General features: G+C 41.8%; 1 protein-coding gene across 5 annotated transcripts in view; it reads right to left on the bottom strand.

The window, feature by feature from the left end:
- Nucleotides 1–311: 311 nt before the first annotated feature.
- Nucleotides 312–24,614, bottom strand: part of TMEM65 (transmembrane protein 65) — a 63,476-nt gene continuing 39,173 nt past the window's right edge. Inside the window, exons 8-11 of one of the 5 annotated variants that reach the window (XM_088051619.1) lie at nucleotides 17,028–17,115; nucleotides 1,436–1,519; nucleotides 891–986; nucleotides 312–502 (exon numbers count right to left, since the gene is read on the bottom strand). In XM_088051619.1, the coding sequence (XP_087907745.1) occupies nucleotides 898–986; nucleotides 1,436–1,519; nucleotides 17,028–17,115 (261 nt within the window). In that variant the 3' untranslated portion in view covers nucleotides 312–502; nucleotides 891–897. Of the gene's footprint in view, nucleotides 503–890; nucleotides 987–1,435; nucleotides 1,520–17,027; nucleotides 17,116–24,614 lie in introns of those variants that run through there. The other 4 variants (XM_088051624.1, XM_088051637.1, XM_088051633.1 and 1 more) reach the window with 4 other exon arrangements.

Here is a 24,614-nt window from a genome sequence, read left to right as displayed (position 1 = left end):
CTCAGCAGCTGGGCTCAGCATCAGGTAACAAGTACAGGCATGGGCATTTATCCTCATCCAGGCATGGGCATCAAGCAACTGGCCAGGGCCACAAAAATCTGTGGCAGGAGAGGAAACGTTATGTTTGGGGCCCTTGCTACAGGCATTTCTTCCCATCATGGAGTCAGAGCCAGACTTGTGTGGTACCCCAGTATCTCCAGTCCTCAGTTCCAGAGCTTCAACAGGAGACCTGGACTATTTAATACTAACGCTTTGCTGCCATTCCAAAGTAGAAGCTGAATATGCCCTAATCAAGCACAAATGAAAAGGTAGATGCTTCACACTGCTTTATTTATAACTTCATTATTAGGATGAATCAAAATGCTTTGTAAATGCACTTTCTCTTCTGCAGATGGAACACACACATATAGGGGAGTGCTTTGCCCTGAGCAGGGCCTCAGGATGATGCTCTTCTGGCTTCAGCCATGTTGGTCTGCTTGTTCTGCACGTTGAGTTTTGAGTCCTGAATGACACAAGGCATAAAGGAAATAGATGAAGAATTCATATCCATGTGCTCACTTAGCTGAGCCCTAGCCTAGAGCAGTTCTTGCAGCAATAGCTGTGACTTGTCCCACTTCACCCTCTCAGTGGAGTACAGCACAGGCAAGGGCAGGGGTAGGGAGGTGTGGAAGTGAAGCAGCAAGTCTCAATTCCAGATCTGATGCTGGAACCACTGACTAGGATTTCTCCTCATGGTTTACCCAGAGAAACCAGGCTGAGTTATTCTGTTCAAACAGTTTGGATTCAGGGTGGCTGAAATGCAATGTAATGTGAGAACAGACAGTATCAGTTTGATGGGAACAGCCTCTTCATAACCCCCCCATGGCTCTCATGGAAATGATCTGTCTGACCTTTGTATCACCACTTCGCTCCAACTTTCATCTTCTGTTTTCTTATTTGTCCTCGGTGGGATTTCACTCCCACATCTCCTTCTACCACATGCTGGCCTGGAGGAACAAGAGCCCTGAATTAGCATGAGGCTCTGCTCTTGCCAATCTTTTCTCCCTAGTTCACTGTAGTCGTGTTATAAGATAAAGACTTCATCCTGTATAGCTTCCTGCCCAGCTGATACTTCCACTCTGATAGACAATTTGTAAAACCATGTAAAAGCTCCCTTGCTCCTAAAAGCACATAGCAATTTACTGTCTGCTCAATATTTATATAGCCATGATCCTATAAAAAATAGCAGAATTAGCAACAATTTGTGCCTCTTGCCTTGATTGCAGTGCTCCCACCCATGAAAAATAATGACTTCTCTCCCATTCAAGTGTTGTCCAGACACCATTTGTCTTAAGCAATGCAAGCAGATAAAGGTGCACACTGTCATGGTATTCCCAGGCCACTGAGACTCTCACTGCCCATGCTGATGGGCCAGGATTACGTCTGCAGCTCTTACCTAACACACACCAGTAACAGACTCCTAGGGAAATACTTCCTCCCTGCTGCCAGACTCCATCACTATATATAACTCCACTGTTATCTGTGAAGTGTAGAGGAGGCAGAGTGAAAATCTATTAACAGAGGTATTATAACTCTATGCAAAAATATCTTTCAAAAAGTAATTTTTGAGGCTGAGGGTGGTAGCAGTCTGCTTATTTAACATATAATTTTTTTATTAGCATCTGATTGATAATAATCAAACTTGACTGTAGAAACAATCATTTTATGGGTGGACTAGTTTCAAGCCTGGTAAAAAAAAGGGTTCAGGTTTAGTATTTAAGGTTATCCTACATGTTTTACCAAAGGAAAAGTGGGGAGTACTGGGATTTTTGAGAGAGACAGGACCACTGGGAGACATCTTAAAGCCTGATTCATTCTTCTTCTTCTACAGTCTCATGAAGGAGTGAGAATGTCTTCACCATGTCTGCTAGATGTCCATGGTCAGTGGTCACAAGATCACAGGTTACAAGGTCTCTTAAAGATTAATAGCCAATAATCTATTGCCACAAAATAATGTTTCTACTTTCACACCAATGGTTAATTATTTTGTCTTATATGTCTTTGCCACAGTGAGATTTTCTTAACCAATCGTATAATGACACACAAAATTATTTGCTATACTTTAAAATTTCTTATTACTTTTATAACTACTTCTTTATAACTACTTCTATAGCTTAACTTTAAACCTTAAAACTTTCCACTACTTAGCTCAATGTCCTTCTATCTAAACTACAAACCCACATTCTTGCTCATGGTCTTTAAATCCTTCTGGATTTAAGAAGCCTTTTCCAAGGTGTCAGGCTGAACCCTGTATTAATTTCTGTGTTTGAGCCTGCATGCACAAAATTTTGAGAATTTTCTGTGCTTGGAATTCCCACAGGGAGAATTAACAATGCTCACTGTTCAGCTGGAAAGAAGAAAATGGGGCCAGCAAACAGGCACAATCAGGTACAGTCTTTATCATTTTGCAACTACACACACACACAAACACACACACACCCAAAGCAGCATCTTGGTGTTCAGTGTCTCCACAGCCACCTCAGGAAAGAAGGCAGGACGGAGATTCATGGATACAGCTACATTCCTATCAGTACCTCTGCCTGTAATAATGGCAAAAGACTGGTGAACTTCTTGGCAAAACCTTCCCATTCATTCTGCAGCACAAAGTGAGCTACTGAGCAAACTCTGCTGCACACTCTGTGAATGGCTTTGCATTAGGAAGCCAATTTCTCCATTCAGGACAGATGGCTGGTTTGGGGCTTTTCTTTAAATGAGTACTGGAGGCTTTTCTTTAAGTGAGTGCTAGAGTTAGAACAAGTCCATTGCAATAAATAACACCTGATGTGGCAATAAAGCTGGCCTGATTTTCATATCCTGATAAAACTCCATCCATTTTCTCTCCCTCCACTGCAAAGAATTTGCAGGATCTGTCTCTTTATGGCTAATTTTAATTTCCCAGTAATGTGACAGCCTTATAAAAAATAAAATGCTGCTGAAAAATATGTATATAGGCTTTGATGTGTGTGTCAGACTAGGGGGAAAATGTACTGCAGCTTTCTATTGTATTTATGAGATTATGTGTGTTTATCCACCTCTACACAGCATTCTCCATATTTTATGGAGTGAGTACTTACAACTCCCATCAAATTGGTGAGAGTTACTGGTGACCTTCACACCTCAAATAAGTAATCATATTAAAGGAAACTCCTTCCAGTATACAGAAACTTTATGGCAGCACAGGACACCCATCATCTCCTCTTCCAGGGATATTTTCCATTAGTAACCCAAAGCACAGAGGTTTATGTGCAGGGAGTTAGACTCTGTTAGGCTCAGGTATAGGCAGCAGCCTGTGGTACAACTCAGACCACAGAAATTCTTTTCTGAGTTTAATCTTTTTTCTTAAAAGGATAGTTTTTGGGTCAGGTACCAAGTAGGCAGCACCTTGGAACCTCCCCCAAAATATTTGCCCCAATTTCTCTGAAGTCATGGCTGTTGCCTGAAGTCCCTCTTCTGTACCAGGAAAACAAGTAGATCTGCACTAAAGAGAAAAATGTGACCCATCATCTTGGCTGTCTCCCTTGGAACTGCTGAATCTGTAAAAGCCTCAGATTTCCAAAGTATTTGTCTAAGAGAAAGGAATGGGCAAAAACTCACCATAACTTTTTTTGCAAGTGTATCAAAATATTGCCAAAACATTTCCAAAGAGGCACCCTGAAAAATTTATGCTTTCTTATATGAATCACCTTTTCCTAGGTGAGTCCCTGAGAGAGGCAAGAGACAGAAGCAATAAAGGTAAACCTTGAATACCATCCTCTGTAACCTTGTTGCCTTTGATTTCAGATCGTAACTCAAGTCTGGTCTGTAGCAGTGCCTGGTAACTGAACTGATACAGCACCTTCTCCATGAAACAGCCTTGAAATGAGAAGGTCCCACTTCTTGGTCCAGGTGTTGCATAGATGCCAGAGCCAGCCTAAGCACCAGCCTGCACCAGTCAGCACCTGCTGCCCTGCCTGTGTGGCACGCTCTGGTCACTGCCAGAGACAATGTCCTGGCTCTGCTGATGGCTCACACGTGGCACTCTGCAGGAGAGGAGCCACCACTTTCCTTGTGCTTATTGACACCAGAAGTGATCCTGGAAACACCAGCTGACTTACAGAGAGCTTTTCTGACTAAACTGCCCACTTAGACAGCCAAGAGTTCTAAATTTGACTTGGGTTGATGATAAGTTGAATTGAGCCAGGAGCATGAGCTGGCAGCCAAAAGGACCAACTGTGTCCTTACCACAAGCTTTGTTTTGGGCTGTGCCTACAGTCAGAGTCATGTTTTCAGAGAGAAAATCCTACGTACAGCCATACTGCAGCTTTTTGCACCAAAGCATGTTGATTTTGGCAACATTTTAATATGAAAATCTTAAGCTCCCGTCAGGTTTTGATGTGTAGGTTTAGACAGTTGCCAAGCTTGTTGTGAAACTGTTTAGCTTTTCAGTTCCCAGATTACTGTGAAATATATAGTACATGGTAGTACTGTTTTATGCCAAGTAGGTACAGACTGTGCTGTGCCCCTCCTGCACACTGTCCCAACAGGCTGTGGCAGGGCAAGGCTTCCTGCCTGTCTGGGCTGGCAGCTGCAGTCCAGGCACTAGTGCTGCTTGAGCAGACACCCTGTGCCTTGTGTGGAGCCCACTCTGGGCTCTGACTTACCCATGCCAAACTGGGACTGAAGCAGAGGAATATATTTATCCATATGATGTTGGTGGTGTTCAACGCACAGGAGGAACAGAGGAGGAGGTGAGGTGTCATCTGCTAAAATTTGCAGACAAGACCCCTAGAGGGAGGAAGCAGAGATGTTTCAACATCTCTACGGAAACTAGGGGAAGCACCTTGGGGCTGAAATACTGCTAAAGCTCCCAAGAAAAAACACAGTAACCCCAGATAATGTACACTGTAGAAAGGCTATCCCAGAACAGTAAAACAAGCACTTAATTTAGGGTCTAGATCAGCAGATCTGAGGGACCACCCTATAATTCAGCATAGGCTTGTGAAAAAGGAAGGCTTGGACATTTTCCCAACAAGATTACAGATCTATACACTATATAATATTCTAAGCTATTCCTGAGACTCTTGAGTGTTATGCAATACCATGCTGGTTTTGGCTGAGAGTCAGTTAATTTTCTTCATAGTAGCTGCATGGGGCTATGTTTTGGATTTGTGCTGGAAACAGTGTGGTAATACAGGGATGTTTCATTACTCCTGAGCACGGCTTATACAGTCAAGGTCTTTTCTGCTCCTCACCCCACCAGTGAGGAGCTGGGGGTGCACAAGGAGCTGGGAGGGGACACAGCCAGGACAGCTGACCCCAACTGACCCAAGGGACATCCCACACCACATAGCATCATGCTCAGTTCATAAAGCTGATGAAGGAGGAAGAGGGGAACATGTTTGGAGAGACGGCATTTGTCTTCTCAAGTCACAGTTATGTGTGATGGAGCTCTGCTTTTAAGGGGGTGGCTGAACATCTGACTGGCCATGGGATGTGGTGAATGAATTCCTTGTTTTGCTTTCCTTGAGCATGTGGATTTTGCTTCACCTGTTAATCCATCCTTACCTGAACCCACGAGTTTTCTCATTTTAACTCTTCTTGTTCCATCCCCCACCTCACTGGGGGAGTGAGCAGCTGTGTGGGGCTGAGCTGCTGGCTGGGGTTAAACCACAACAAGTGTGTTCATCAATCAACATGCATGACAGAGGTGTACACACCAGGGAAGTGGTCACAGCACCAAGCCTGTCTGACCCCATGAAGCATTTGGACAATGCTTTCAGGCACATGGTGTGATTCTTGGGGTGTCCTGTGCAGGGCCTGGAGTTGGACTCAATGATCCTAATGGGCTCCTTCCAACTTAGCATATTCTACGATTCTGTGATTATGAATGATTAGATACATTCAAGGCTGGGACACATATAGGTCTTCAAGTGTGCCCAGGCATCAACAGTGCCAGAGGAGACTTGTTTGGTGCAGACTCCAGCAGAGATCAGACTTAGCCAGCATTTATTTAATGCCTTGACTGTGACAAATGCTTTTTGCTGTGAAAATATGCAGCATGTGACAAGATCAGGCAACTAGCAAGCAAGTAAGAGAACGTCTTGCTTTGCAAAGTGATCTGGACTACTTGGCAAAATTGCCAGAATTTAAAAGAATGCATTTGAATATGGGAAACTTCATTAAAAAACCAGTCTCTTTACACTGGATAAAGAAAGCACATTTTTAAGCATGGCATAGTGAGATTGATGGTTCTTTGACAGCAAAGCATTAAAATCTGCTGACATCTGTTGGGTGTCAGAGAACAAAAGTTACAGCTGTTAGAAATACTCCTCAGCATGTTGTAAACTTTAGTCTGAAGGCTGAGATCTGCAGAGGCAACATACTCCACTGAATAGTTCTCTGTGACGTTCCTGAGACAGTCGGAAGGAGCAGAGTGCAGCCGCCTGTCTCAGCTCTCACCACCGTAACTGCCCCAACATTTCCAGGAAATACATGGCCTTGGACATACACCACACCAAAAGGCTTCTGGGGAGTTTTTGACAAACGTGATTAAGTAATGTAGAGAATTAGAAGAATAAGAGATGTCAGAAGAGCAAAAGTGCACATGCCAATCAGAAAAGGTATTCTGACTATTAAGAGTGTGGTATCAATGTTTTGATTTGTGAAGGTCTCAAAAGAATGACATTAAACTGACAAGAATGGTCTTAAACCAGCAACATTTTCTACCTAATCGTGATTTGATCTATTTATTCTTTCTTTTCCTAATGGAAGTTTCCCAAGACTGATAATGTAGCCTGCATCAGCAAATTACATCATCAATAACATGCAATGAAATCATGAATATTTATCTTGCAGGTAAATGACTGGGAAAATAGTAAACTATTCCAGACAGTATTTTAAAATATATGTTTCAAGGAAGCATATGTCCTTTCTGAATGAGTTATTGGCAGTGGACATGACAATCTTCTGGTTTTCCTAACTACTGAATCCCCATGAATCCATGGTAAGAATGGAGGACAAGCCTTTAGTATAAATTTTCTCTCATCTCAGTTTACCAAATACATATTGGCTTCCCTGTGGCACCAGACCCAGGAGCTCATGCCCTGTCTGGATCTGCATGGCAGAAAGGAAACACCAGTGCTCAGGTCAGCTGTCCTGGCTGTGTCCCCTCCCAGCTCCTTATCCACCTCCAGCCTCTTTGCTGGTGGGGTGAGGAGCAGAAAAGGCCTTGACTCTGTGTAAGCCCTGCTCAGGAGTAATGGAAACATCAGTGCTTTATCAACTATTTCCAGCATAAATCCAAAGCACATCCCCAAACAGCTACTATGGAGAGAATTAACTCTACCCCAGCCAAAATCAGCACAACATGAGACTCACTTCACTGAGATTTTATCTCTCTTTCCTATCTGGTTATCATGAGCTGTCTTTATGTTAAATGGAGGGAAATAGGCCACTTTATCTAAACAATATATTCTAAAAATGCTTCATTCTAAGTACTTGTAAATGTAGTTTAAATCTAAAACTACAGAATGACATGAATGAAATTCTGAGACTGTCAGCTTTCCCCCATGTAAAGGGACTGCACATGCTCTCCCCATCACCTCCAATGAGTTTCTCATTAAGAATGTGTATTCCTTATTAACACCATTTGCCATTAGAAAAGCAATTTTTTCCATCACAATTTTACTCAAGATTTTCTGTATAGTGCAAGGAAACAGTGTAGCAATTATTTGTTTCTTTAGCAATTATTTTCATGGAGTAATCAGAATTATTTAAATCCAATAAGAAAATTTGTATATGTAAGACTATCAAATGTTCCTACTGTGATGAATTGCTGGAAAAATGAAACACAAAATTGAAATTTAGTGTTTCTCTTCACTTAGCATATGAAATACTTTCTGCTTGGAGTTCAAAATACATTTCTGAAGATATTATGTTTAAAATAGGCTCACTGGGAAAGAATTTTTAAATTGTTTTCAGTTTAATAAACAAAATAGAGGATTACTGATTTACTGTAAATATTAGACATAAATTTCCCCTCTCGGTAGAGGCAGACACTGCATATTATTTCATTTTCAAGAGATCACAAGCAAACCTGTGCTAAAGTAGTATTTATATGCAAGTGTCCTTTGAGGAATTTGGCTATTTTACTGTTCTGAAACAAGTAGTAACAGGTCAGCTGTGAAAGTTCACTCTTTCCTGAAACTGTTCTGAAAACTGATGTTTTCAGTGCTGACTTGAAACAAATCCCATACAACTGCACAGTAGCAAAGATACAAGACATGCTGTTGTTTTCCAACAACCTGACTTTGTATCTTCTCTATCATTTGCCTACAACCCAAATCAAAACACATTTCAGTCAGTGAGAGGGTTTCTAGTGATGTGTTAAATGAATGTACAGAAAAAAAATCAACCTTTTGGTATCCTATGGAGCTGTCTATAGGGAGCAGAAAGTAGAGGTTGGAGGTATACATGCGAGTGAAGTGTAGGCAGAAAAACACAGGAACAGTTTATGTACAGGTATAATGTTTCTGGAACTAAGGTGCAAACAGGATCTTTTCATTTGGCTTTCAAGGTTTCTATGCCCTAAGAAGAGGCTGAATCACATTAAGCAAATTCAGTTTTGCCAGCAAGCATGTAAGTAGGTGTGTGCATTTCTGTGGTGCTGATTAATGGCTGGGTGAATGCCATAGGACATCTAACAACTCTGGAATACTTTCGTTGCTTAAAGTTTTCTGCTGATGGCAGCTTTTCCATTGACCTCTGCTAGGTTCTGGGTGAGCAGTTCCCTACCCCAAGGCCTCAGACACCACAGTCTGCAAAGAATTGACATCTACCAATTCACCACCTCCTCTCCAACAATGTCACACACCTTACCTTGAGCCACATAAAAGCATTTGAAAAATCATTAAATCAGAGGTATCTGACTACAGCAGTATTCTCAGGGTAACTATGAAAATAAAGTCAGTGAGACTCTCAAAAGTTCCCTACACAGGCTTTGTACTCCCATTGAGTTCAAAGAAGTCGGAGTTGGCTCAATAAAGGCCAAAGCCCTGCTCCAGAGAGGCTCATTTCAACTTGGTAAAATTCAATTATTTTTCCAGTCTCTACCTGACAGATTTTGCTCATCCTCTCCCAGATTTAGGAGGCATTACTTGTAGAACATTCCATAAATCTGAGTCTCAGAGTTAAGGTACAGGCTACCACCATAAAACACAGCAAAAAGGATAGATAACCATGATATGACTCATTTGAGACAGAACAAATACAAATCAAAAGAAATATCCAACTGTAAAATCACTGTTGCCTCAGAGATTCTGATAAACAGACCGGCTGCCTCTGTCCTTTTCACATTCAGACATTTGCTGCCTTTCAAACATTCCAGTCCATTTTTCCTTTTAACAACATTGATTGATTTGATGCTGCAGACAGTGGGTTTGTAAAAAGCATTTTCTTTGTACCCCTTCCTCACATGCACCTGTTATGGTAAAAAAAAAACCAGTATAGTCATCTATATGTTTTTCTGCATATCTTTTTTTAACAGTATCTTGCCTTCTGCACAAAGCTGACAAGACATTTTTCTGTTCTACTATTTGCTGCTTTTATTTATTTCCAGTCAATCTTGGAACATTTCTTCATTCATAGAAATAAAAATTTTTGGCATAGTACTGAGCATTTAATTTGTGATATTTGCTGTTAAGGACTAAACTCTTCATGGTACTCTTGCAATACTAATGCAGATTTCGGAGCTGAAGGAAGGCTGAAATCCTGATTTGTGTGGCCAAGGCAGAGGAAGATTTCAGTAAAAGCATCCACAAACTAAGTTCCTCAAGCAGGCTCTTCCTTAAGGACAGCCCCTATGTGCTTATGCTCATTCTCTCATATGAACGCAAAGGAGAAGTTGCATTTTGTTAAAAAATTCTTGAACTCCAGCTACAGACTTACTTCTAATAACAGGCTGTAGGCCTGCAGCATTGCTCTTATGTAGCATGGACCCCATCCAACAGTAGCCTCTGAGGATCTCCATGGGACTAGAGAAGGTGACGAGTTTCACCCACTGACTTCTGCTTGCCACTTCTTCACTGCATCATGTTCTGTGGAAAAGCCTTGGGTCCTGACTCACAGATTCCTACTGATGAGCTATGGATTTTTTAAAATATTCATAAAGTAAAAATAAAGCAGATGAATCAGAGTTAACTGTTACCCTCACAATTCATCGCTTCACTCTGACATTGCAATCAGCATTTATTTACTGTACTTGGTTTTCTGCAGCTCTTTATTCATGAGTAACCACAGGGAAAAAGAAAAAACCAACCATCCACCACTCCTTTTGGATGCGATCATATGGGGAAATATGCCCATGCAAAAATATCCCCATATAAAAAAAAGGAAAAAAAGAGGAGGAAAAATTACTTCCCCTGCCATTGCAGCAAGCCAGGGGAAGCAAGTTAAGAGGCAGGAGCCATGTGAGATGCTGGGCTGGGATCCAGAGGGCAGAATGACACAGAATTACAGAATCACTAGGTTGGAAGAGACCTTCCAAGATCATTGAGTCCAACCCAGCCCTAACACCTCAACTAAACCATGGCACCGAGTGCCACATTCAGTCTTTTTTTTAAATACATCCAGGGACAGTGACTCCACCACCTCCCTGAGCAGACCATTCCAATACTTTATCACCCTTTCTGTAAAAAACTTTTTCCTACTATCCAACCTATATTTCTCTTGGCGCAGCTTTAGACTGTCCTCTCATTCTGTCAGTTGTTGCCTGAAGTAGCCTGAAGAAGCAGAGTGTTTCAGTGCTACTGCTTTGTGTGACTCAAGCAAAGCAATTTTATCCCTCTTCAAATCTCATTTGTAACCTGGAAATATCAGCAGCTTTCCACTTCTCCTCTTCCTCCTATCCCACTTACTCATTTTGAGCTCTGCAGCTGCACCTCCACTTTGGTGTGTTTTCATACCATGCCAGCACAGCTCGGCCACACGCACGGAGCTGCATCGGCACCAAATCCCTGATGCAAACCAGGGAAGAAATTCATTCCCGAGCTGCCAGGTCACCTCCCACCCCATGTCTGCTTCTGCTTGCCTCTGCAGGGCTGGTGGGGCATAAAACGGTGCCCTCAGCCTCAAGTATGAGTCCATGAGCAAGTGTGAGGTTTCTTCTGCAGACTGCAGGGTACTGAAGGCTTTCACAGTAATTTTATTCACTCTAGATTTTAACTATCTCAATAGTGTGAAGTAAAATCTACTTATGTTATAATTAGATATGCCAGAATTAACCTCACGTTTTTACTGATACTTAAATTAGCATTCACTGGGCATAAACCACTGTGAATAAGTTAATTAAATTATTCATTTGTTGATCTGCCTATGCATGTTGGTAACTATATGCCAAGAACCCAATGATTAATTAACAGCCTCATTTATTTTAAGGAAGCTGTTGTCTTTCATAAAGCATTGGCCAGCTGCCATGCATCCCTTCACAAATTTCTGATTAACCTCTTAAGCATCTTAGGCATTTTTGTGAGAAAAACAGCAGTATCTATATGGAGACAACTGCTACTCACCTGCCCACCTTGCAAAGGTTTCTTGGCTCCTGCCAATTCCAATTACATCCTGCTGATGCAGCTCATTACTTCCAGCCTGCACTGACATTTCTCACAGTCATTTGATGCTTTGTCATTGCTCTGTAAAGGAGGAGACAAAGCCATAGCTCTCCTCATCTCTTAACCAAGCCCATAAACGCAATCATAAACCAGATCAGCATGATTTTGAACAAAGCTGTCAGAAGTTGCCATTATTCTCCATTAGACAGAATCTCAATTCTCCATCAGACACACACAAGGGCTGCCCCTCTGCTACTGGGTTTGGCACAGAGGCCACCAGAAACCAGTGACTGGCAACTTTCCCATCCACAAGCACTGTTGGTGCTTATCCAGCCTCTCTGGATATTTCTGACCCACATGAGACAAGCAGGTCCATGCCATTACCTCTTTTTAGAAGTGGGCACTTGAGGCACAGAGCTGAAATGGCTGTTGAAGGTCACTCACAAAGCCTGATGAAGGAATGGAGGACCTTTTCCTCTCTCCTAGACTAGATCAAATCCCTGCATTTTGGAGGAAAGTGAGAATCCTTGCCCAGCCTGCTCCTAGAGTTGCAGGTTTCAGTGGGATAAAGAGACATGGATCTGTCTTGGGAAAACTTTCCCTGCTTTTAAAGCAAGTATCTCCAGTTTTCTTGGTGGAACACAGTGCTGGGGTCACTAGGACATAGTTCGGGCTCAAGGGAGGTAACTCCAGTCCCAATACACATAGAGAAGAAGCACTTCTATATCAGCCTTGTACTGGCAAGTTCACTTCTTTCCCTATCACAACCAACCTGCAAGAGGACAATACTGATGAATATGGCAGGCTCCATTTCTGCCACAACTAATGACAGTGTCACAATCCCCTAAACAGTGTCACACTGTTACTGGTCTTATTTTGCAGTACAGTAGTTTTCAAATTACAACCCATGCGCCCTTGAGGTCTGTTAGCAGTCTGGAGCTGGCAGATTTTCCACATTAAATGTGCTTACAAACTCAACAATTGGAAATTGGATGCCATGGATACCTGGCAGTCCATCAAACGGTAACAAATGAGTCCGCCCCAAAATGGTTTGGGATTGCCTGGATCTTTATTAACAAAAGGAAAAATATCTGCATCCTAGCTTGTGCTCCAGGCTTGATTTTGTTATCAAAGTATTTATAAATTAGAAGAAAAAAGGAGCTAAGTACATTACAGGGAATGGAAAATATAAAGGGAGGAAAGAAGGGAGTCAATGGTGGAAAATTATGAGGGATGCAACTTTGACATCAGGTGAAGGGTTGAGTAAATCCTGTACAAGTGTTTATGGGAATGAGAATATTCCTGGGCTTGGGTGTTCTCAGAAGCATCTCTAGGGCTGGGTGAGCTCAGGAAATCACTTTATTTTTCAGGTCTCCAATGAGCTCTTGAGCTTCCTCTGGCTCTTTCCTAGCAATGCCTGCAGAGAATCTGTACTTAGAGTGGCTGCTGTGAGACCCAGTGAGGAAGGGCTCAACAAGGAGAATCACAGCACCCTGGAACTGGTTAAAGCCTCTTCCACTGTTTGCCACTTCCCTAAGTAGATTGCAGCAACACATTTTCAGTGACACTGGTGCACCAAGTGGAATTTTGTAGTGATGACTGCAGTCTCAATAGCTCACAAATACAAAATTGATGACAGCACTGCTAATCTTTATCCTGAGCACCTCTCGATAGCACTGCTAATCTTTATCCTGAGCACCTCTCCTTCATGCTGTGTGAAGATGTGGGATGCATCGCTAGGACATGTTGGGAATGAGAACCAGCAACCTTCACAGCGCTTTAGCTGCTTGGAATGGGATATACAAACATTTGTTTCTTCTTCTGACACCTCCCAACTAATCAATGCATGAGGGCTTCAGAGGGAAAAATTCTTCTGATTTCATTAATGATGTGCTACCCTGGTGGTGTGAAGCAACCAAAGAAAAATTTAATTTCAAGAGTGAAAAACCCAAGTGTGGAAAATGATGGAAGCAGATAAGATTTGTGCTGCTTGGCTTCTATCAAGTAAGGTAGAAATTACTCCTGCACAGGAGCAACAGCAATGTATTTACTCTTGACTCACCTTGCCCTGCCCAAGTAGAGTCGCTCTGGCACATTCTGCTATGGGCAACCAAATGTTGAAGCAGAAGGTCTCTTGCTGGCATCTTTCAGTAGCAACTATGCCCTAAGAAAGTTTACTGCCAGTTCCTCAGATAAGTTGTATCAGTATAACACGTAGTTGGATCCCAAGAACAAATTCATGGCTCTTATATACCCACATACAGGCCCATGTCACTAGGGCTACCACTTTTAGAATCATAGACCAGGCCAGGAAGGAACCTTAAAGGGTCATATGGGGCAACCATTTGTGGAAAAGGAAGCCTGAATAAAATTACCTGGCACCATATCCTATCACACCTTGAAAACTTCCAGTGATGGGGACTTTGCCATATCCTAAGGAGGTTGTTCCAGTGATTGATTGTTCTCAATGTAAAAAAATTCCTTCTTATACTAGGATGGAATGATGCCTTATGATACTTGTTCACTGCCCCATCAGAAACCCTTTCCATCTTTCTATTCATTTTTCCAGTGCACTGCTCCTTCTGGCTCCTGGAACAGCATATCAGGACACTTGGCAGGCATTTGGGTTGTTCAGAGTAGCTGATACTTGCTACTCCTGCAGCAAACAACTGGCTTCCCTCTGCCACCACAGGACATGTGATGAAAATAACTCCAGTGCTCAACACCAGCACAAGGTTTCTACAGCCACTTTAGCATGTTTTTTTCTTTTTTTGCCATTTCATTTTCAGATATAAAGTTTTAGCTCACAGAAGGACTCAGACTGTCATTAACCGCAGTCCATCAGCCCAGGGAAAAACACCTATATTTACAGGACCTCATCTCAGTTCCTTCCTAAAAGCTCTTCTGTGATGCTTCACCACCTGCACTACGATGTTAATGCTCTGCACAAGGAGAGAGTGGAAGAGCTCCCCTAGGAAAGACAGCACCTGAGGCACCAGGTGCTTGTTCATATCTGTGTTGTGCTTGAGCCCCCTCACTGTGTCACATCCCCTCTGTACAGATGACAATTCCTGCCTTCTGCTATTCCTATTTCAAGCAGAGCAGCTGTGGCTCATCAGATATCTGTCTGCTGTCCCAGCACTGACAAGGGCACAAACCCATTTAGGTTACAAATGTGAGTTGCCATCACATTAATAAAGCTGATGATTTTTCATCAAGTGAGCAATCAGGTAAGCCACACATTAATTAGTCTCCTTCACCTGTCCCTAGTGGCTGGTTCCTGGTGCTGAACTGACAGCCCGTGTTTTTGAAAAGGCAAAGGCTCTATCCTCCATCCAGGGTAAACATTGGCAACTTACCCAGAGAGATGCAGGGTTTCAAAAGCAAAGCATCCTTGCCTAGCAAATCAGATCCTAAAGCAGATCATTAGGGAGTTAAGTATTAGTTTTAATATTTTTAGAGCCTCCTAGAAGGACTCACAGATACATATTTCCCAATCTGAGTAGTTGGGTTTATGTTACTAAGCAAACTAATGTCACAGCAAAAATATATAAGAGAAAGCACTGGTATGGAATTTTAAAGTCCATTCATTTTCCTGTAAAAGTCTGGCAGAAATAAAATGGAGATGTTTTTTAAAGGGAGCCCATATGACTGAAGTCACTAAAATATTCATGCCAGATACACACCTGAAAATCTAGACTTCTTAAATTTAACAGAATTCAATTCAAATGATAAGTGAATCCATTTGAAAAGGGCATCAGAAAAATGCTTTTCTATGTGATTCTAAGCATTTAGCTGTTTCAAAAGACAAGTATGAGCCCGTGCTAACACAAAGATTTGTGTGGCTGTAATAGTTCATCTTTAGAGAGGTCTCCCTTCCTCAACGAAATATGGGGGTCAGGGGTTTTGATGTGGCTAGACACCACGAGTCTAATTCTACCCTCAAGTTTTAAAAATCAAAAAAAAGAAAGGCAAACATTTTTTAGTAAAAGTAAAATGAGCTTGAAAAGTATCTTCCTTGAAAAAGCACAAAGCATTGATCAAAGGTGTTATTGGCTCATTTATTGCTTTGTCTGCCTCAGCCAGTCCTGCAGCTTTGACGAATTTAATAGGTCAGTGTGGCTTCCAGTGTAAAATAGCAAAAATTACAATTGTTCTCAAGTTTTAAATTACAGGCAGTATTACTTTTCTGTAATACTACTGATGTAATGATGATTCATACCCAAAAGACATTCTAAACTCACTACTGTTCACCTCAACCAACCAGATGACTTTTAACAGGCTAGGGAATGAAAAAGTGAAATTTAAGGAAATAATTTATAAAAATACATGGTTCAAACATTAGATCAGTTGATTAGATCACCAACAAGAAGGATGGTTTCTACTTACAGAAGTTATGCAGACTGAACTACCAAAAGCAAAATGCTAAACCAAAGCAAACAGGATGTATCAGGATTATAGACTTAATTGCTTTGACAAGTAAAATGTTGGACATCCAGACTCAGACCTAGAAATTAAAGCTGAAGATAAGATGTTCTAGAGCACTTTTTTTTGTCCAAATAACTGCTACCTGCTTAATAAAAAAAGTATCATGACAATATGTTATGTTAAAATAGATTAAGAACTTAGTATTTTGAAAAGCTGTCCTGGGAGTCCATCAAGCAAACTTTGCCTTTGAAACATTTAGGTGACTAAATCTAATGCTTGCTCATAATTTTCAATGGCATAATAATAAGTCATAATAGAAAAAAATATTATTATTTAATCTGAAAGGATTGGAAAGGGAGATAAACCAGACTACTGAATAGGAATTTTTATCTGTATGGGAAACCATAGTAAAGCCAGATTACAATGGATTAGGTATATCCATGCTTAATTTGGAAATTTCATTTGTGAGATGTCTTTAACCTGCATTTAACCTACAGACATAAAAATAGTTTTTGCTTTGCTATTTAACAACCATTGTAGAACCGACATGACAAAGATAGCCAGGGAAACTTATAACGAAATAGAGAAAATTATTCTGGCTATTTGAAATGGTTTTAGGGTATAGGGCACTTAGCTCAGAGTTGAAGATTTGGATCAATGATTATAAGGGCATTTAAGGTCACCTTCACCAGAGAGAAAATAAAATTATGAAATTACAGGCCCTTTTGAGAATGTCCTCCCAAAATGGCCAAGGTCCTGCTGGGCAAGAGGCCCCTGAAAAACTGAGCAATGAGATCCTTAAGTAAATGTCTAAGAGCTGTCAGGTGGATGTGAGCAATATGTTGAGGAGTCTTGAAAGATTGCTGTTAACAGAGCCATTGGAGATTCAGTTAAGAAGTAGAGACCTAGCCCTGTTCATTCAGACCATGCCAGAGATAAGTGCAGCACCTTATCAGCATAAGAAAGGTCAATTACCTGTGCTGGCCTTAGCCCACCTGCCAGTGACACACAAATCCCTGGGGCTTCTGCAGGTGCAGGAGTCTTCCTGCATGATGCCCATCACCTACCAGGAACAGGACACTGAAGGTCAGCAAAGGTCTCTAATGAAATCAACAAAATTTATTCAGACTTTTTCTGTGGCTTTTTTCAGCAAGTTGGATGGCACCCATTAATAGCAGGGTGGGCTTCATTCTGGGAAGCAGAACTAGTAGAGTCAGAAGCCTGTAGTGCTATCACTGTATCAAACAAAAAGAAGCAAAAAAGCATCAAAAGGGCACTTTTATTTCCCTGTTCAGTTAAATTATTAAGATACAATGTTTTGTCTTGTTCTACAAATGATATTTTCTCAGCCAGCAGTGATTTTCCCAAAGAAACCATTCACTTCTGGCCATCTCACCAGCTCTTTTCCCACTAGCTCCAAGTTTGACAGCTTGCTCTCTAATTCCTCTAAATATTGGGAAAGGCAACACCTTCTACATCAACCACCAGTTCAAACAGCCAGAAACCTGACCCAAAGTTGTGTATCTATGCAGTTAGAGAACATGCCAATGCTTCTGAGAAAGAAGATACACATTTTAACCTGTTTTCATTATTTATGTTGTCTTTTAGCCAATGTTCTGTGCACAATTGGCCAGTTACCTTCCCCCATTGCAAGAAAATCCTTGCACTGAGAAAAAAAGGATGGATTTTAGAAAATTACATAAAAAGTCAGATGCTCACCTGGCAAAAGGCCAGTATATGCTTCACATTAATTGTACAATATTTATACCAGATGAAAATGTGACCCACTCTCTAAGGAAAGCTTTAAAAATTCAGTAATCCTGAAAATAACACATAAAATCTTTTTTTCCCCCCAAAGACATAGAGTTTCTCTTTAAAATTCTATAAATCTCATTTGCAGGGTAAATAATGTTCAGCCTTTAACAAACACCAGACATATCTTAGTCTCTGGAAATGAGAGTTCCTTACTGTTCTACAGCAGCTCCTGCATCTGCCAACAGCAGCCACTGGGCTCACTCTGCTCAGGATGTAAAGAGGAGGAAGCATCTTGTGTGTGAGGAGGAAGATTGTCTTGGTGCCATAGCCTTCTCAGGAGGAGAGGATTGAGACATTTTTTCCTCCACAAATACACTGAACAGCCACAGCAGGGTGGTCCTCCTGCCATCTCAGCTACTAGCACCTGCCACACCACTTGAGATATCCTCCCCAAACTGCTGGAAATGCAGCAAACAAGCTGCAATACATTATCATGAAGTCATTGATCAAGAAAAAACATTGATGTCCCATATGCATATTTTTATGCATCAAATATTTGTTTTACACTACCAAGCCTGTAGAGGAAGAGGTGCAATTGCTAGAGGGCCCTGGCTTCATAGGCTGTAGTATAATTAAAGAAAAAAATACTTAAATTAGTGTGGTATTGCTGGTTTTCAACACTTATTCAGCAAGCCCTGAACAATTCAGTGGTACCTTTGTTTCTTATGAATAATGCACGCAGTCTTGAATTTGAGCCAATAAAAACTTACATTGCATCACTGAATTTTTTGCGAGGCACAACAGCAGCAGTGATGTTTCTTACAGACAAATGTCTAGTGGGTTTTGGGTATAAATTTGTTTTGCCTGTACTCCAATATAGCTATACCCTTATGAATAACACCTCCTTATCGTTACTTAAATGCTCCCATGACATATTTGTCTGGAGTTTTCCATATCCTGAGACGGTTGTTAGCCTGATTGCCTGAGACTGCTCAAGAGTCACAAAATTTGCTGCTCTGTCCTCTTCCTACTAATTCCTGGACACCTTGACTTATTTTTTTGACTATTGTTGAGCAACCAAGATAATGTCTTCACCACACAAGCTATCACAGCCCAGGTAAACCACTCCTAAATGGCAATAGTCAGCTAAACATTATTTTATACGTGATGTTAGGACTGGTTTTCACCACATATATCCCTGTACAATCACAAATAGTGGAATCTCATGGTTTTCTGCCCAGTCACCATGCCTCCCAAGATCCTTCTTGAATTCTTCACATGGGCTGATTTTTTTTACTGCTCCCAGCTTAGTGCTGTTGATCATTCCCCTTTTTAGGCAGCTATGAATATATTGAACAAAACACTCAGCTGCCTTGGCCACAAAATCATTCCATCCTTCCTCAGGTTATTCATTCCTGTGCTTCATTCAAGTCAAAAGAACTGAAATTTGGAGAAAGATGAAAGATGAAATACAGAAGAAGTGCAGCAGAATCAAGAAAGAGAAAAAAGAAAGAAAAAAGAATTTTTTAGAAAAAGTTACACAGAAATTGCTAAGTCAAGGTGTAGAAAAATTATGAGCAGAAAGATGATTGCATGTGAATATATACAGCTGGGAAAGGAGGCAGCTTTTGTCCCAGCTTTACACTATCTACCTGTGACACAATTGGGGCTGGACACATCACACATGTAGCCCTTGTGCTATGGTGGGACAGTCCAGGGCCACATCTCTGCAGCCCTGCTCTGCACAGGTGTTCATGTGCGCCTGCCAAGGGGACGGCAGCACCTCAGGGTGTGAGAGGTTGGAAGTGTTGCTGGCTCAAAACATTTCAGGCTCGAAAACTTGTAGGGAAGGGGCAGGTCAGGCCTTGGCTCTGGTGAGGTGATGCCCTGCCCTGCACACCCCACACCCCAAGCTTGTAATCCAGCTCTGCAGTGGCTGCAATCCCTGGCACACCAGAGGCAACACTCCAGACGCATCTCTGGAGCCCCTAGCCCAGCTCCTGAGAGGCCAAATGACCAAGAGTTCCACCTAGGGGAAGGGCCCGGGAAAGTCAAAGGTCATTTAATCTGAGACATGGGGCAAGCATGTGTCTTGATCCTACCTTTTCTTAGAATTTCTATCAGCTGAACACTGCTAGAACTAGGAGTGTAGTTATGTTTGTTCTTTTCTGTCTTTCTCACTTTCCTCTTCTAATTCCCTCTTCTTGGGATGTTGAGAATCTTAAAATCAGACAGGCTTAGAGTTTGCTAGTTGAATGGGCTAAGTTAATGCTTTGAGTAGTGCTTTATGTTGATTGAATGCAGCTCTAAGTCTTTTGTCAAAGTTCTTTGATTTTCTAAAGTGGCCAGTAAAGTTCTTTTTGTTGTTCTGACCTCTTGAGAATACAATCAGTATTTCTCCCGTGTATCTAACTCAGAGAACATGAACAACTAAGTCCTTTGAAGTATCTCACTGGGTGAGATTTTTGGGCCCTGGAGGGGTTTGGTTTACCTTAGTGCTGAGCAGCGGCACCATGATCAGTGCCTACAGCAGCACCCAGGAAGGAAATTCTCCTGCTTGTCAGCAAGTGAATTAATTTGAATAAATAAGTAAATCCACATTCTGACTCCATCCAGAGCCTGGCACCTTTACAAAAGAACAGTGTCTCTTCAAAACTAATTGCTTGGGGCTGATTACAGAATATTGTTCCTTTGGCATATCAGGTCCCACACATCCAGGCCACGCCTGCTGGTGGTTCAGAGAAATGTTCGCCTCAGAGCTGGAGGCTGTGGAAAGACAGTCACCAGCAATGGCACCTTCTGCACCACACCTCCATGGCAGGAGGTCTGAGGCCCTCCACTCATCCCCTTTACACCACGGGAAGGAAGAGGGAGGTAGAGAGAGCTCTGGGAAGTGTGCCAGATTCCTTCCCCATGCCTTAGAAAAGCACCAGCCTCCAAATGCAACACCTTGCTCACCTCTTGCATTCATTCATTCACTTCCTCTGCACCCAGGGTTTATCTGAAATTACAGTCCACCTTTATTCAAGCTCCAACACAATGCATCAAGTGTCAGTTTAAGGGAATAAGATACAGAATTTAGAAAATTCCAGGAATCTATGAGATCAGACTAAGTAATCTAACAATTGTTCCAAATCCTTATTGATAAAGTCCTTAAATACACCATACCTTAAGATCAAACATTATCACAGATGAGGTACATTTTATTTATAATAAATTCTCCTAAAAATATATGTATTATTAATCAGCACAAACATTGCCAGTAGTGCCTCTGACAAGAAACTTCAATACCTTTCTTACAAAACAAAGTCTCTCTCTGCTCCTTCTGGCACTTTTCATTTGCATCTTTTCCACTCACTCAAGTCTGAATATTGGATTACACCAAAGGGAATACAATACCCTCTTTGCAGATCTAAGTCTAAAGGAAACTCTTAGGCATTTCAATGGAAGAAAATAAATCTTCCAGCTAGAGACCCATAAAAAGCAGCAGATATCACGCAAACAATTCCATTTTGATGAAACTACACTCTTTGCTGGGAAAATAATCCACCTGAAGATTGAACTTATTCATGTGAAATACTGCAGGACACAAAACATTTTAAATGCCAACATGCAGGTGATGACTATTTAGTTCTGGTCATTCACCTGTAAGGAATGACTGGTTTGCAGTGCAAATGCAGGAAACACCTGGATCATACCAATGCAAGCAGCCTGTTATTCTCAAAAACATAGACTCTCCACATCAGATATGCAGGTGCACTGTGATATCTGTGGGTCTGTCCTGAGAGCTCAGCTCCGGAGCAGCCCTGGTGCAAATAGCCTTGTACTCCAGGAGAAACTACTAGTGAGACCCAGGAGACAGCTCTCTCTTCCAAAGCTATCTTAATAGTCCACAGATTTTCATTTTGCCCTCTTGTTTGCTATTAATTTATTCATGATTATACCAAAAACTCCAAGGAGATACCCAAGATTTTACAGCTGTCCTTACAGAGGTTTCAAAAAATAGAAATAAAATTTAATTGCTCACCAAGCTGCATAGTTCTCATCCTACCTCCAAGTTATATTTGTTCTCATGTCCATTCTATGTAAAAGACAAATGACATAATGGGCACCCCTGCTGCAGGTTTAACTCAGGAGCATGTCTGTGCTTGGTCTTACAGTGCACTGAAGACATTCTCTCTGCCCAAGACTGTTCTAAAGCAATCTCTGAAAGTCTCCCTTGACCTGGCTCCTTTTCCTCCTCCCAGATTTCAAGCCCAGGCTGTGCCCAAGTCCCAGCAGACAAGTACCAGCACACTTCTCTGCCCTGGCTGCCGGTTTTCTCTCAAATGGCAACTAAGTCTCACCATTTTCTTTTCTAATTACCACAGAGAGTTAAATACTTTTTCTATCAACATCCTTATTAGACAGAGAGGGTCTGAACAGGTGAATCCTGCTTGTAGTTTCTCTGTATGTAATGCTGCTGGTCTCATAGGCTCACTTCTGCTATCTGCTCATCTCTGGTCTTTGTGTTTTTACATGGTCTTGACCAATATTAGGGTCAGGTTCAACCTGAAAAGCCTCTATACAAAGGCACAGCAAATGACTGCCCCAAATGGCAAAGTCTCATGAAATGGTAGGCACCAACAGCCTGGAAAACTGATTGCAACAGAATTCTGGTTCTCTGTAAGCCAAATATTTACATTTGTTTTTATAACCACAGACATGTTCCTTGTTCCCTATCATCTCCTGTTTATTTACACATTGTCCCAAACACTTGTTAGCAACAACTTTCCTACATTTCAAAAGACCAGCCTCAATTAATGCTGGATTTAACATGTTCAGAGTCCAAGGCACCCTCAGACACCAAGGGAAAGGAGCACTCTCCAGTAGTTCAGCTCCCATAAGATGGGACCAAACTCACCAACAGCAAGTATCAGCTCTTGCTGTGGCTGCTGAAGGAGGCTCTTGCTGATGCAGCTGGCCCCTGGGAAACTCTAAGGATAAACACATAAGGATTTGTTAGCTGCAGTTCCTCTGAATTTCAGAATTTCTGAAAATCTTCAGTTTTCCTCTAAACTTTATGTTTAGGTCCTTGCAGGTAAACATAAGTACTCCAGATCCAACCCTGACCCATCCTAAGTGCGCCTTCCACCAGGCCGACTATGATTCATAGCAATCACTGTCTTGTTATCCTCTGTTCTTGTGTATTTTTGACCCTGACTCTTCCCTACCTCTTGCCCCAGCGCTTGGTGAAAGCCTCCTCCAGTGTCTAGCCTGAGTCCAGAGACAACAACTCTCACCAGCTCTGCACCAGCCTCAATGTTATCTGAGTACTGAGATAGTGCCATAGGGTGGAGCATCAGCACAGTTTGAGGAAATACAGGGAAGTTAGCCCATCCTGAACTGTTTTCCATCCCACTGGAAATGACTCCTCATCATTCGCTCTTAGAGCTGTTGGGTAGGGAAAGGCCAAGGCCCTGACTCTGCCATGACTGCTGTGAAAGGGAAGAAAGGGTAAAGAAGAAAGGTTCTACCTACTTCTTGTCCATGCAGGAGTAGCAGGATTTTTCTTGGCAGAGATATCCAACCCTGCATACCCAGGGACAGGGATCAGCATAAACTTTCTATGGCTTACCCAGAAAATCCTGCAGAACAAGCATCATTTTATATACTTCCTATAGATATACATATATACTCCCAGGGTTACTGCAGGATCTCTGTCTGCATGCAGGCTTTGGTATAGTGAATTCACAATACTTCCAGATGGGCCCAAAAATCTTGACTGTAAAAGAAACCTGAGATCCAGGAATCTGACACAGACAGCTGAAAGAAACATGTTTTCATCATGTCAGGCTCATGCATTGCCCAAGGCCACCCTGTGGCTCAGGGTACAACAGTTTAACTAGAATTTGTCAGTACAGCTGTCTGAAGGCCTTCCCCATGCTGCACAAAAACATAAAGCAGAAAAGGAATGAAACAGGGAAAATGAGGGTTGATTTGCTATTAAATAACAGCCTTTATATTTTCCAAGTTTCATTCCAGCACCTTTTACATCTCATTGTGCACAGACATGTCTCTTATTTAATATTTGCATAAAGATGATGTTTTGCAACAGTTTTTATTAATAAAAAAGCCACCTCCTCTCCACTTTTTTATTCACAATGGTAAATACATTTAAAAGAAAATTCTCTACTCCAACTACAGCCCCACAGCCCACTCACACACTAATTACACCGGGGGTGCATGTAACCAGGATTACTGTTCAGCAGATAGCATTTCAGAAGCTCTTGCTGCTAATATCTTTTTCACCTACACTACAACCAGTCTTTTCCTCATGCCCACCACCAGTAAGCTGCAGATTATATCCCCTCCCCAGCCACTGTTTAAACCATACATTAATACCAAAGATAGTTTAGAGTAAAATTCTTCAGTTTTGTACTCTCCCCTACAAACAAAAAGAAATGCCCACTCCCACTGCTGTCACTTCCAGTTCAAACAGAGCCCTCAAAACCTGCCAAGTTAACCTCTTCCAGTGATCAATACTCTCCAGGTTTGATTACAAAATAATGGCTTTCAGGAGGAGAATGGCCCAGAGGATATGGAAAATGCTCAGTTTTGCACAGAGATAAACTTGGCCCACAAGAGAATCACAGAATACCTTGGGCTGGAAGGGACCCACAAGAGCAATTTTATGCCAAGCCCTGCAAGCTACTGAAGGCTGAGACTGCATTTCTCTCAAGTGTTCCGAGAAACTCATTCCAGAGAGATCAGAGCCTGCAGCTGTTATACTCCCAGCTTTTTCAGAGCAAACCAACTTAGAAAGAC

The sequence above is a fragment of the Pseudopodoces humilis genome, chromosome 1 (assembly GCF_049639895.1).
Source record: "Pseudopodoces humilis isolate 2021_Gansu_Grassland_sample_001 chromosome 1, ASM4963989v1, whole genome shotgun sequence".
Lineage (NCBI taxonomy): Eukaryota > Metazoa > Chordata > Aves > Passeriformes > Paridae > Pseudopodoces > Pseudopodoces humilis.
Note: the sequence above shows the minus strand (reverse complement) of the source record. Positions and strands in the feature narration are given on the sequence as shown.